A 14,599-nucleotide genomic window follows, 5' to 3' on the forward strand; every position below is an offset into this window, starting at 1 on the left:
TGCAAAAGAATTCAGGTCGTATTCTACACTTTATTTTTGTGTCAATTAGAATTTTTTTTTAAGCCATTTACATTGTTAAGTTAATATTGTTGAATGTATATTATGACGGCCTTATCAGACTAATCGCATAAATCTTTGGCTGGCACACTTTTGTATGGTTTATATTTAAATAATGAAACTTGTGACAAAAACAAAAAGAAAGTATTAAACATGCAATAAGTACTAAAGCATGCAAAGTTATGGCAGCTAAAATTTTTATTTTAGTTACAGGAACATACAAACATCACATTATCCTTGTTAATACTTTTTTTTGGTTTTTTGTTTAAATATCTTGTTTCCTTTGCTCTAAACGACATTTATCACAAAAGTTGTAGAAAGTTGTATTTATGAATAATATCTATAACTATTACTTAGTATGTTAAGGTTTCTAAAGTAACTAAATTTTCTTAATAATTTTAATATTTATGTAACTTTATAAAACGTACTATATACTGAATTACTCAGTTGACCTCTAACGTTACTATACGCTAAGCGCCTCCCACTCTTCGCGCTCTATCTCAAGAACAGTTGATATGGAAAATTGCATAAAACCAAATTAGTAGAGAATTTTAGGCTCTACAACTTTTGTAGTAACTTTAAATGTTATTTACAGTAATGGAAACAAGATATTTACATACCACTGATTTTCGGTGACGCGTACACGAAATTCTATGAGACTTTCGAGCTAAGTTATAAAATGCCAAAACAAAGATTTATGCCCCTTTTTTTTTACCTAATTTGACTGGACTACTAAGGGTACATTTACTATATATATATATTCATGTATTTATAGCGCATGATTGAAAGTATCTGTATAGAACAGTTTTCATTATAATAAATCTTCTAACCCTAATCCCTTAAGTTAGTAACCAAACTCTAAACTTGGAAGTAAACTTCAACTACATTAAGTAGAAACTTGGGGATTATTATTGTGATACTTTGATAAGTGACCACTTAACTTCTTCATGCTTGTTGTTTGATAATAAGTCTTAATGATAATTAATGGTTAAGCTTAGGAAAAGTTATATAGCAGTAACCAGTAAGAAAAGGAACAATTAATATTTCCATTTATTTAATTTGTTTTCTTCTGCTTATTTTCCTAATTTTTCCCTTGTTTAAACTATAAACTTTTAATATTTCTTTTGATTAATATGGCATAAATAATGTGATCAAAGTTCCGCAAAAGACCCATTATCTTAATATGGACAGAGCGTACAGCTAGGAGAAACTTGTTTAGCATTTACCGTGAAAGAAGCAGACAGAATACAAAAAAGAAATTTGAGAATAATTATTGAGAAAAGGAGAAAAACTTTCTAAGTTTCTTGGCGAATTTTCAACCACTTCGAAAATGTAATCTTACTAATAATGGCCAATCCGTTTTACCGGTACTTTGTCTATGTCTAACGGAATTATATATGTAATATTGAAGTTAATTTATTAATCTTGGAAATAATATTGTTACAGACCGTAATGAATGTGAAGAATGGGGATTCTGTTCGCAAATGTGTACGAACAGGGATGGAAGTTATACTTGCCACTGTTTTCCTGGATACGAGTTGAAGGATAAATCAAAATGTGAAGCCACTGATATTAGTCGTTTGCAGGTATCATTATAACTAAGTACTTAATATAACTGATAGTTTTTACTCAGGTTTAAATTAATCTAGCTTATTAATCTGCTTTTAAGCTGATAGGATATTCTCACTGACTTTTTTACCTTGACTCAGATGACATATTTCACTTTCAAATATTTTTGAGCATTTCAATATTTTTTATCGTTCTAAAAGTTATAATATGCACCATAGGAAATCAAATTTTCTATTCTTATAAAGATATCTTTGCTCCACATAGAGCAAAAAGCAGAAGATAAAATATATCTTCCTCCTTACTGAGTAATGCACCAAGTCTTTCCTATTTCTTCTCAGAATCTTAAAGTGCCTTGATACGAGGGTCGTTTGAAAAGTCCGTGCAGAAATAAAAACTATTAATTTTTTGGGGTAAACCTTTTTTTATTTTTCAACATATTCTCCTTTTAGGCTTATACACTTTGTCCAACGCTGCTCTAGTTTGTTGATCCCTTCCGAATAATAGGATTTGTCCAAGTCTGAAAAATAGCCATTCGTTTCTGCAATCACCTCCTCGTTTGAATAAAATCTTTTTCCCGCCAGCCATTTCTTCATATTGGGGAACAAATAGTAGTCCGAGGGAGCCAAGTCTGGAGAATAGGGGGGATGTGAAACGAGTTGGAACCCTATTTCCATTAATTTTGCGACCACAACTGCTGAGGTGTGAGCTGATGCATTGTCGTGATGGAAAAGGACTTTTTGTGGGCCAATCGTGGGCGTTTTTCTTGCAGCTCGGTTTTCAAACGGTCCAATAACGATGAATAATATGCACCTGTAATAGTTTTACCCTTTTCCAGATAGTCGATGAGGATTATTCCTTCCGAATCCCAAAAGACAGTCGCCATAATCTTTTCGGCCGAAGGAACGGTCTTCGCCTTTTTTGGCGCAGATTCCCCCTTGGTAACCCATTGTTTAGATTGTTCTTTGGTCTCAGGAGTGTAGTGATGTATCCATGTTTCATCCACAGTGACGAAACGACGCATAAAGTCCTGCGGATTCTTCTGGAATAGCTGCAAACCGTCCTTGCAACACTTCACACGATTTCGTTTTTGGTCAAGCGTGAGCAATCGCGGCACCCATCTTGCGGATAGCTTTGTCATGTCCAAATGTTGATGCAAAATATTATGTACCCGTTCATTCGAGATGCCCACAGCACTAGCAATCTCACGCACCTTCACTCTTCTGTCATCCATCACCATATCATGGATTTTATCAATGATTTCTGGAGTAGTAACCTCAACAGGGCGTCCAGAACGTTCAGCGTCACTTGTGCCCATATGGCCACTCCGAAAATTTTGAAACCACTTATAAACTGTTCTAATCGAAGGTGCAGAGTCACCATAATGTTTATCAAGCTTCTCTTTAGTCTCCTGAGGCGTTTTGCCTTTCATAAAGTAGTGTTTAATGAACACACGAAATTCTTTTTCGTCCATTTTTTGAAAATCACTCGACTTCCTCGATTCAAATGAATGCCAAACACAAAGAAATAGACCGATCTGGCTGAAACTTGGTGTGCGTTCTTCCAAGAGATGCTACTAACTAAACATAACCTCGATACGCGCCAGTAGTGCTATCTCTCTGACTTTGCACGGACTTTTCAAACGACCCTCGTATTTGGCATAGATTGCTCTAAAGATACATGTCTCAGACCTTTATTTGAAGTTTGTTTTCAGAATTCTCTAGTTGCCTCATCTAGGGATATGTTAATGCAGATTTGTAAATAACAAACCAATATTTGCAAATTAGTAGCAGAAGCTACTTCTATTTTTGTTGTACAATCTGATTGTGAACTCTTAATCGACCATGTACAAAAAAACAAATTTTTTATTCTTTTTGTTATCTACCTGATCATAAATAGCATAATTGTGTTATCAAAGTCATAGTTCAGGAGTTGAAAATACTCTCAATTTTTAGCAAATGTTTTATATATACGGCTTATTTCAATTTTCCATCCTGTTCAGTTTCTTGCAACTAGTTTTTTTTGAAAAAGTGGAGATTTTAATAAATCAATTTTAAAAAAATAGATTTTTAACCTTCTGTTTAATAAATAAACCTTTTAATTGACAGATCTTTTTTGCACATGACAAATCATTATGGAGTATGGATGGTTCTGGACAAAATCCAAAACTTTTTGCAAACGCTACAGCCGCAAGTGGATTAGATTATCATTATTTAAAAAATCTTTTATATTGGTCAGACACAAAAACAAAAAAGGTACCACCTGCATTTTAGAATCAATTTAGTGAGGTTTTTATTTTTAAAAATTAAAATTTGATTAAAATATAATTGATGATTAATTTTATTGTTTTGATACAGATATATTTTCAATCATTATTTGAAAAAAACCATTCTCCAAGTGGATATACTCCAAGTGCATCCGGACCAGGAATACCTGAGATTTCAATAGCAGGAACATGGTCTCCTGTAGCAATAGCTGTAGATTGGGTCGGCGATAAGATATATGTTGTCGATGCAATTGGTCAAAAAATTGATGTAATCGAATGGGACGGAAGATATAACGCTATTGTACTCAGTTCGAATCTCACTTCACCTGCGGATATTGCTCTAGATCCTAAAGTTGGGTAGGTTTTCAATAATAAAGTAATTTATTTTAAATTTTAGTATTTTAAGTAAAAAAAGTAAGGTAATCGCCTATTTTTTCTGGCGGAGCTTAACGCAAACTACTAATAATTTTTTATTGTTTATTTCACTAATTATAAATTTGTTTTTTTAGATATATGTTTGTGGCTGACAGTAATCAAATAGTGAGAGCAAATATGGATGGTACTCAGGCAAAAGCAATAGTTTCTGAGGCGGCATATAAAGCTTCAGGTGTGGCTGTTGACATCTTAGCAAGGAGAGTGTTCTGGTGTGATTCACTTCTCGATTACATTGAAACAGTTGATTATGAAGGAAAGCACAGATTCTTAGTCCTCAGAGGTAAGTTTTTATTGTTGTCATCTTCTCTTTGAGATAGAGTAGTATTGTAATTGGTCAGACTGGGTTGAAGGCGCTGAATTCGAAAGTTTTCACTTCCAGAGTGGTGTTAGAATGTTCTCGTTTTTGAGGATGTTAATGAGGTTTTTCTGGTGGGTGCGAATAATGAGGATATGATTTCGTGTAACGAGGAAGTGGATAGGCTGGCTGAATCTGAAGCCTTACTCCCCTTTATCTGTGAACCAACTGTTGGCGTGACGTCTGACACATGTAAGTTTGGTTTCCAGACGTCATCGCCTCATCGAGCTCTGTAGGTTGTTGACTGACAGTCCAAGTTGTCAGAACTCATGTGAAACTCAACCATCTTATGATGGTTTAAGGATAAAATAGTTTCATTTCTATATGACTATCTTCGATAAGACAAACTATTCATAACATATTGTGGCCAACAAACTTAAAATTCTATTTTTAAAAAATGCAGTTTATTAATTAGTTGTTGCAAGAGAGTTTACACGAAAATTCCTTAAAAGAAGTAAAGATCGAAATTATATTATGGAACAATTTTGTTGAAATAGAATATTAAAGAATTTCTGGAACTTAATAACATCATCATAACGTACTGCCAGGCTTTGCTCATATAAGAAACTATTTGCTAACAAGTAATTTTGATTGCAGGTACACCAGTTCCTTCGCCATCCAGGTTAGCAGTGTTTGAAAATAAAGTTTATTGGTCTGACGGTACAAAGCAAGGTATAATGAGTGTTGATAAATATGAAGGTTCCAACTCTATACAAGCTGTATATAAAGATAAGGAAGTTAGAGAACCAAAGGCTGTGAAAATTGTTCATACGTTGATCCAAAGACATGGTACGAACCTACGAAGAATTTATTATGTCATACTGGTTATTTTTTTTACGTTCACGTAAAATATGTATTTATTTATGTATAAAAATGTTAGATATATTTTATAATTTGTTTTTATTCCTACGAATCATTAGTTGTTAAATTAACCAGTAGATCTTTCTCTGTTACAGTACATAATCCGTGTGCTAATAAAAATGGCAATTGCCAGCACATGTGTATAGTTACAGCTGGAAGCCAAGGTATTGGAAGTCTCGGATATAGATGCGCCTGTAGTATAGGCTGGAGATTGGCTGTTGATCTTAAAAATTGCAATTGTCAGTACATCTTCTGATAAAACTCTTTCAGTTTACAATAATATTCGTTTTAAAATCGTTTATATAATAATTAAAACACAATTTTTTGTTCACTGCAGTGGTTGAAGAGTTCCTATTATATTCTCAACAAAGATTTATCAAAGGTAGAGTACTAGATCCTGTTTTAGAAAATTTTAATGATGCCATTCTACCATATGCATCAAGACGAGCTAGGTTTGTAGGGCTAGATTTTGATGCAAGAGATGAACATATTTATTATTCTGATGTACTTCAGGATGTTATATACAGGATACATAAAAATGGAACTGGTAATTTTAGAAATAAAATTTATTCATATTTCATAAAAGTCAGCACTGTAGTAATTATGCTTGATTTGATGTTATATTTTCTCAGGTAGAGAAATAGTGCTTGCATCCCAGAATGAAGGAGTTGAAGGATTAGCAGTTGATTGGGCCGCCAAAAATCTGTATTATATAGACAGTCGTAAAGGTACACTAAATGTTCTTAGTACAAGAAACACCACTCATCGCAGAACGTTACTTACCAAACTGAAGAGGCCTAGAGCTATTGTGGTACACCCTAACAAGGGGTAAGACCACACTTCACTCAGTTCATGTTTTTTTTTTAAATGTAATTTTTAATGACGATCTTGTACAATTTTTCTAGATACATCTTCTTCTCTGAATGGGATCGGCCAGCGAATATCAGCCGTGCCTTCACTGATGGTTCCAGTCTCATAGTATTTCGTAATGTTACTCTTGGATGGCCTAACGGGCTGTCAGTAGATTTTGCTAGAGACAGATTGTATTGGTGCGATGCACTTTTAGATCATGTACAACATTCCAATTTAGATGGTACTGACGTTGTTACAGTCAGTTCTAGACTTATAAGGCATCCATTTTCCATTGTAATACATAAAGGTAGGTACATTTTTTCTTCCCCTAATGTAAGCTGAATTGATTTTTTCTTCAATTTAATTTTATAATAAAGAAAGATTGATTGTTTATTATTATTATTATTATTATTAATAATAATAATAATTAGGGTTGATATTTACTCTTAGCCTCTACCACTGAGTGTTTTGTGGTTCCCAAATTTTGTAGTGTCATACTTCAACTTCTTGGCAGGTTTTATGAAGCTCCTTGTAATGGTCAAGAGCACTGCTGATCTCAGGTTGAATTCACCATCAAGATTTGTACATACACAAACTGCTTTTAAAAGAAACATTTTTTTCACCAAAGCTTATAATGGCCAGGAATCATGCTACTTTATCATTCTGCTGGCCACCTGACCTTATTTGAGAGGTAGTGCAGAAAATCTGTGCGACTAACAAATCGTAAACTTCATCTGGCGCAGACTTTGCTCTATTTCCTTGTTCATTCTAGAACCGTCCAGATGCTTTGTTGTACTCATGATATTTCCAGCTGGCCAGACTTATAAAAAGTCTTGTACGGCTTGAGATCAATGATTTCAGAAGGCACGCTCCACACTGGGTCTTTAATGTGCTCCAAGCTATTTAAAGGTAATGATCTGTAGATAAATAAAGCTTCGATATAGGGTCATTCCATGTCAAATCAACACGGGGTCTGAACCTCACCATCTCGGATTTTCTTGAAATTTGGCACATGTGTACTATTGGAATAGACTTGGAAAAATATGAAATTTTACTGTGATATGTCAACTGGTTTATGAGTTACAGGGCTGTAAAGTTGCCAAAAATGGGCTGAAAAACAGGGAACCCCGTGTTTTTGAGCAAACCGATTTTTTAAAAAATACTCAGATTCAACATAGTCTTCCTGGGTTGAATATGCAAAGTCTATGTTGGTGATGTTTTCTACTGCCCACTCAAAAAGTTGTAGTGAAGTTTGAATTTGATTTTCATAGGGTCGTTGCAAACTGGCATGAGCTGCCAGTCTCTTTACCGAACCCCCTACGCAATCACAAGGCCCTTTGCCGACTTAAACCAACTTAAAGAGGCTGATATCTCAGCCAAAGAAAACTATTCTTGAACAAAGATATTGAATTGAATTATTTTTGTATAATTTGATTAACTGCATAATTTCATTAAAATAATGTATTATAATTAATATGAATAATTACTGTAATCATAATTATTAATTCTAAAAATGATTTCAAAATCAATATTTTAAATCTTAATTATTATTAATTATGATTCATTGATTCATTATTACTATTTTCAATTTATTTATTACTTTAATTTTATTAAAATATATTTTCCATGAAAAGGAGCTTTAGTCTTAAATTTTTTTAACAATGAAGCCATTGTCGTCCCAAATTAATATTTTGGCCAGTGATTCATAACACTACTATCTATTCATAGAATTAATTTTAAAATTTTAAAATATGTACTTTTTAAAAAATTTAAAATTTAAATTTTAAATTTAAATTTAACAAACTTTATTTATCCTAACCCATATGGTGTCGCATATCACAGGAAAGGGCATTATATATGCTATAAAATGACACCAATTCCAAGTCTGTAGCTCAATTAGGAAAGCTTCTACAGTAATTCAAAAACACGGGGTTCCCTGTTTTTCAGTCCATTTTTGACAACTTTACAGCCCTGTAACTCATAAACCAGTTGACATATCACAGTAAAATTTCATATTTTTCCAAGTCTATACCAATAGTACACATGTGCCAAATTTCAAGAAAATCCGAGATGGTGAGGTCAAAAATGGTCTTTTTTTGTGTTGATTTGACATGGAATGACCCTATAGTTAGATGCAAGTACGGAATCGGGCAAATTAAAAAACAATTTTTGGATTGCTAATTACCAATTTTTATACCTGTAATAATGCACAAATTCAAACAAAAACAAAATCGTTGTAAGGTAATTATTACCTTACATGGACTATAAATAATTCGAAATATGTTAAAATTCTTATTCAAATGCTTACCGATCACTTTTATTAATATTCAATCAGGCGTGATTGGATTTATTTTAAAATCGATTATTTTATTTACAGAATGGATGTACATAACTGATTGGCGATTAGATGCAATTATCCGACTTAACAAACTTACCGGAGGAGATGAAAAAACGATAGTACGGGAAGGGCAAACTAACAGACTGTATGGTGTGAAAATATACAGTGAACATGAACAGGCCATGCTTGAAGTGCACCCGTGCATGTTTAACAATGGTGGTTGTCAAAAAATGTGCTTTGCCATTCCTTTGACGACAAAGAACCCCATCGGTCTTAAGGTAAATCTTGTTCTTCTTCTAAGCTTGTATTCATCTCTTATGTTTTAACGGTTGCCAGCTATGTAATTAAGGTTTTCTTTTATAAGCAAAGAATATTTAAAATTGGATGTTAACAATATTATAGGTACAGTGTGGTTGCCCATATGGTGAAAAATTGGCGGAAGATGGTAAAACATGTTCATTGGATCCTAATGCAGAACCTCCAGTGACAGCTTGTCCGAACAAATGGGATTTCACATGCAATAATCAACGTTGTGTACCAAAGGCTTGGGTCTGCGACGGTGATGATGATTGCCTTGATAATTCAGATGAAGAACAAAATTGCACTAGTATGTTCCGAGATGTTTTTATTAATGAATAATTAGGAATTTTACTGCTAATGTTTAACTTGACAAATTTGGCATTTTTCCCCCAGAACCAACATGCGCTGCTAATGAATATCAATGTGCATCAGGTCGTTGTATATCTCAGTCATTTCGTTGTGATGCTGAAAATGATTGCGGCGATTACAGTGATGAAACAGGTTGTGTTAATGTTACCTGCGCTTCCAGTCAGTTCCTATGTGAAAATGGACGGTGTATTCCAGCCACATGGAAATGTGATAGTGAAAATGATTGTGGTGATAGTTCTGATGAAGGCGACTTTTGTGCGGAGAAAACCTGTGCTTATTTTCAGGTTGGTTAAAAAATAATTTTGCAACACCAAATTTTTTTGGGGCGTAGCCCTTATTAAAACTGTCCGATGGGGTAGATGGGAACGGTTTATCGTAAAAGAAAAAAACAAATCTTTTGTTGTAAAAGATGAAATGAAAATGGACAGCGTGTTCCAGCTTCATGGAAATTTTCTTTGAAATAAAGAACAAATGGAAGCTCTATGAAAGTGGTTAGCCCCACGTAAGTGAGGCCCCCTTTAAAACTATTGTTAATAATAACTCTGCAAATCTAGCCTGATTTTAATTTAGTGTTTATAATTTGATTTCAATCTGAAGAATTTGGTGTGAATTAAAACAAATTTATTATAAATAAATACATAGTATTATCAGCACGAAATGTTGACGCTTTATTCTTTTATCAAATTTTAGTTTACTTGTCCCCGATCTGGACACTGCATACCTCAGTCTTGGGTTTGTGACGGTGACAATGATTGTTTTGACAATCAGGATGAAGTAGACTGTCCGCCAATAACATGTTCAGCTACCCAGTTCAAGTGTGCAGACCTGCGACAGTGTGTACAAGAAACGTATAAGTGTGATGGTATTCTTGATTGTAATGATGGTAGTGATGAACTTGGATGTCGTAAGTTCTTTTGATTTTTTTTTAAATGTTCAAAAACAATTAGGTTTTTTTTATGATGTTCATTTTCATACTTTTCTACTCAAATTAATATAAATAAAACTTGTTATAGCTACTTTAGCGCCTAACCAGTGTGACTCTGAAAAGCAATTTAAATGTGCAAGATCAGGGATCTGTATACCTAAAGCATGGCACTGTGATGGTACTCCCGACTGCAACGATGAATCGGACGAACCTCCTACCTGTGGAGAGGTATAAATAAAAAAAAATTATTATTTTCTATCAGTAAAGAAATATGATAGTTCCTTGTAGCCTAACCTATTTTTATGACAATTAGGTTGCCTGTCAAATGGGTTACTTCAAGTGCAACAATTCACAGTGTGTCTTTAAAGCATACATCTGCGATGGAAGAGATGATTGTGGTGATAATTCAGATGAAGATTCTAGACATGCTTGCGGCCCTCCACCGTTTAGGTAATTCCTAGAAAATTAATCATTCCTATTCAATGTATAGTCACTATGAAATTTGGTTAGTAGTCGTAACATACTGAACACAATATTCTGGTTATTAGATGCCCAGCCGATCAGTGGCAATGTCCAGGTGTCTCTGAACGCTGTGTCAATCAATCAGCAGTTTGTGACGGAAAATCTGACTGCCCTAATGGAGCTGACGAAGGTGAAGGATGTGATCTTGCACAATGTAAAAAAGATCTACCATTGTGTAGCTATGGATGTTTGCAAACACCACTGGTATATATATTTTTTTTTAAAAATTTTTGAACAATGTAGCAAAAAAACAAAAATAGTTTCTTCTAAGGAAACTAAATCCACACTTTTTCCATGTATGCAGGGCGCTCAGTGCACATGCCCTGCTGGAGAAGTGCTCAGCAATGATACTCTTACCTGCGAAGATCTAAATGAATGTTTTCCACCCGGAGAGTGTTCTCAAATGTGCACTAATACAAAGGGCAGTTACGTATGCACATGTGTTGATGGTTATTTGTTGGAAAGAGATAATCACACTTGCAAAGCAATTAGTAAGCATCTTGCCAAAAAAAAAAAATTCAAAGAATTTTAGAATTGAAAGTTTTTTTTACTAAATTCATTCATTTTTTGTTTATAGATCACAGTGCAGCATTTTTGATCATTTCCAATCGCCATTCAATACTTGTGGCCGATCTCAAAGATCAAGGATTAGAACGGGTACCGATTATTGTGGAAAATGTTGTAGCCACTGCCAGTAATATGCACACAGGCACCATTTTTTGGTCTGATATGAAGTTGAAAAAGATTTCAAGATTGGACAGAGGCAGTGAACCCCAGGATGTAAGTGATAACAAAATTATTGCAGCCATTCATCCAATTTATTTTACCTTAAAGTTCTGCAACAGCCAGTTCTGTTTTTTAAATTCAACCTTAAACAGATTTCATTGACACTTAAATATATTTGAAAATAACACTTTAAAAATAGGATTAATATAATTTTTTATGGGTATATCGTTAACAGAAAGGCCTGCGTTGGTGGGATAGAACTGCTCCAAAAGATGTGAGTTTTAGTTAAAAAAAGAAAAAAAAGAAAAAAGAACTAATGCATTTTCTAAAAGTATTGGCTGTCAAACATTTTCAAAAAGATTGGTCTTACTGCAGCATTAAAACATTTCCGTTTGCCTGAATTAACCAAAAAAAAAAGATTGAATTAACATTTAAAACAAATTCTTTCAGCTTTTCCTACATGCCTGTGATTTCTTGTTGTGCGCGTCTGTATATCCATATATTTTTTAATTTTCCCCTTGAAGGTTTTTGATTTGATTTGATTTGAAAAACCTATTAGCTATGCTTTCTTTTTCTTCTGTTACTAGGAACATTATTCTTTATCATTCATCCGCATGACATTTTTTTCTATTAAGATTATCATTCTGTAGAATTGAGCTGACGTAAAATCAAAATATTATTTAAAGTTATATAATTGTACTTTTATTTTGTTCTGACAGGTAATATGGTCTGGTTTGGACCTTGTAGAGGGTCTTGCATATGATTGGATTGGTGGAAATATATATTGGTTAGATTCAAGATTAAATACTGTAGAAGTTTCGAAAGAAAATGGTACCAATAGAGTGGTATTGCTTAAAGAGAACATCACTCAACCTAGAGGAATGATGTTGGATCCCAGTCCAGGGTAATTTTTAGTTCATCTTCGGGACTAATATAGCAACTATAAAAGTAAATATAGTATCTTCAGGTGCAGTTGGCCAAAATAATTCACTATCAGCTTCTGCATTCCAAAATCTGCTCTAGCAAGAGCTCGCGCTTGTTAAATTTTTCTCAGTTTTACGGGTTAATTGTTTAGGATTTTATAAAAAAATTTTACACACATAAGGCAGAAATCCAAAATAATACAAATAATAAGCTAAGGCCTTTTTTATACTTCTTTAATCGGGTTTTAGTTGTTTTTTTGTTTGTTATCATTATCCATATAATGTTACATTTTGTGCTCATAAATTGATAAAAAAAAAGTTCAAATTATAATTGTCTTTTAATCATTGCTCTGAGTTTTTAATACGGTTGCTTCCACTGTTATTTTGGTTGTGTTCGTTTAATGATATAAATTTGTCTTTTGGGAGTTTAAAAAACTCTTGTAACATTAGGTTAAAGAAATGTGGTTGAACAAAATATAAACTTAAAAAATACAACAACTTAAAACAAAGAAATTTACATATAACAGATCTAATATAATTTACTCTGTAAAAATATTTTTTATTCTGTAGAGAATTATTTGAAAAAATTGAGCTAACCCATTGATAACATTTTCCTAGCCCACCATTGCCTTATTATTATTTTAACACAATTACTATAATTTATTATTTTATTTATTTATTTATTTTATTTTATTTTATTTTTTTGTAGAGCAAGATGGTTGTTCTGGACGGATTGGGGAGAAAATCCACGTATTGAACGAGTGGGAATGGACGGTACCAACCGCAGTACAATTATCAGTACAAAAATATATTGGCCAAACGGACTTACACTAGATATTGTCAATAGAAGAGTATATTTTGCTGATTCTAAATTAGATTTCATAGATTTTTGTGATTACGATGGATCAGGCAGGCAACAGGTGGTTGCTGGCAGTCATTATCTTTTACATCCACACTCAATAACCTTATTTGAGGATACTGTTTACTGGACTGATAGACAGCTCAATCGTGTAAGTTTGATTTATTTATAAAGTTGTCCTTTGCTTTTAGATATTTGTTTGTAAAAAGAACCGTACATCCCTTAGCTGTTTTGCACAATTGTGCAAAATGGCTCTAGGTCAACCCTGATCGGTGAATAAAAGAGGCTTGTTGACAACCCTTATAGTTCTTTTAGGAAAACCTGAAATTTTTCACCAAGAAATAAAAAAGCTTCTTGACGCAAACTAGAGATTACAGTACAATCTGACAGGGGATGAGAGCAACTCCTCTCCTCCACTCCTCCTGTCAGGTTCCCCAGGGAATGATAAACCATACTTACGTCTTTTTTCAATAGGTTTAAAGTTGTATAACATCGGCGGGGGCACTCGGCCTAGTGTAATAATTACCAACATCTAACAATTGAGCCGTTGGCCTTGACTAGCAGAGGCTAATGGAATAACCTTCTACGCCGCATATGGACCCAGGGGTTGCAGTTGTTAGAGGAGGCTTCCCTCGGAATAGCCGCCAGGTTTTTTCGCTACTGGTCTAATGCAGGATACTTGATGAAAGCGTCCCTCATCGTCTAAAAATTAAGTTGCAAGCATCCCACCCTGCCATCTTAGTTATGAAATAAAGAGAGAGCAACTACTTCCAACGTACATCCTAAATGAAGCTACGAGGGAAATCCTTCCGAATTAATTGAAGGGAAAGTTCCTAATTACAGTTTTTAAACCGTCCCTTGATTGTTGCAAATTTGGTGTTTTCTTCAGCTCAAATAAGAATTAAAATTTTGTTGTAGGTTTTATCAGCACATAAATTTAGAGGTAAAAATCAAACAGTAGTGTCTCATCTAATTTCACAACCGCTGAGTATTCATGTACATCATCCGTCACTTCAACCAATTACACCAAACCCTTGCAAAGAAGCGCCATGTTCGCAACTGTGTCTACTATCTCCATCTTCACCAACTGGTTACACTTGCAAATGTATGCCTGGGTTTAAGAGCATGGAAAATGGAAATTGCATGGAAGGTTATCATCTTATTCACTATTTACTTAAACATTATTTTTATGCATTGTTCTGCAAAAATATATTATTTAGTACTTTTAGCACTACTGATATTTAT

The 14,599-nt window shown here is 33.8% G+C and overlaps 1 protein-coding gene across 4 annotated transcripts in view; it reads left to right on the forward strand.

The window, feature by feature from the left end:
* mgl (low-density lipoprotein receptor-related protein megalin) overlaps positions 1–14,599 on the forward strand; it is a 635,024-nt gene that overhangs the window by 585,823 nt on the left and 34,602 nt on the right. For 2 of the 4 annotated variants that reach the window (XM_074120029.1, XM_074120036.1), the window contains exons 7-28: positions 1,504–1,643; positions 3,732–3,878; positions 3,981–4,246; positions 4,399–4,604; positions 5,277–5,468; positions 5,636–5,779; positions 5,878–6,087; positions 6,173–6,368; positions 6,446–6,699; positions 8,770–9,008; positions 9,133–9,337; positions 9,424–9,683; positions 10,090–10,303; positions 10,413–10,552; positions 10,638–10,774; positions 10,873–11,050; positions 11,151–11,337; positions 11,424–11,626; positions 11,808–11,846; positions 12,292–12,476; positions 13,205–13,505; positions 14,273–14,504. In XM_074120029.1, coding sequence (XP_073976130.1) covers positions 1,504–1,643; positions 3,732–3,878; positions 3,981–4,246; positions 4,399–4,604; positions 5,277–5,468; positions 5,636–5,779; positions 5,878–6,087; positions 6,173–6,368; positions 6,446–6,699; positions 8,770–9,008; positions 9,133–9,337; positions 9,424–9,683; positions 10,090–10,303; positions 10,413–10,552; positions 10,638–10,774; positions 10,873–11,050; positions 11,151–11,337; positions 11,424–11,626; positions 11,808–11,846; positions 12,292–12,476; positions 13,205–13,505; positions 14,273–14,504 — 4,275 coding nt within the window. The remainder of the gene's footprint in view (positions 1–1,503; positions 1,644–3,731; positions 3,879–3,980; positions 4,247–4,398; positions 4,605–5,276; positions 5,469–5,635; positions 5,780–5,877; positions 6,088–6,172; positions 6,369–6,445; positions 6,700–8,769; positions 9,009–9,132; positions 9,338–9,423; positions 9,684–10,089; positions 10,304–10,412; positions 10,553–10,637; positions 10,775–10,872; positions 11,051–11,150; positions 11,338–11,423; positions 11,627–11,807; positions 11,847–12,291; positions 12,477–13,204; positions 13,506–14,272; positions 14,505–14,599) is intronic. The other 2 variants (XM_074120039.1, XM_074120040.1) reach the window with 1 other exon arrangement.

This window comes from Rhodnius prolixus, unplaced genomic scaffold (assembly GCF_049639745.1).
Source record: "Rhodnius prolixus isolate KJV_2025 unplaced genomic scaffold, Rpr scaffold_1, whole genome shotgun sequence".
Taxonomy (NCBI): domain Eukaryota; kingdom Metazoa; phylum Arthropoda; class Insecta; order Hemiptera; family Reduviidae; genus Rhodnius; species Rhodnius prolixus.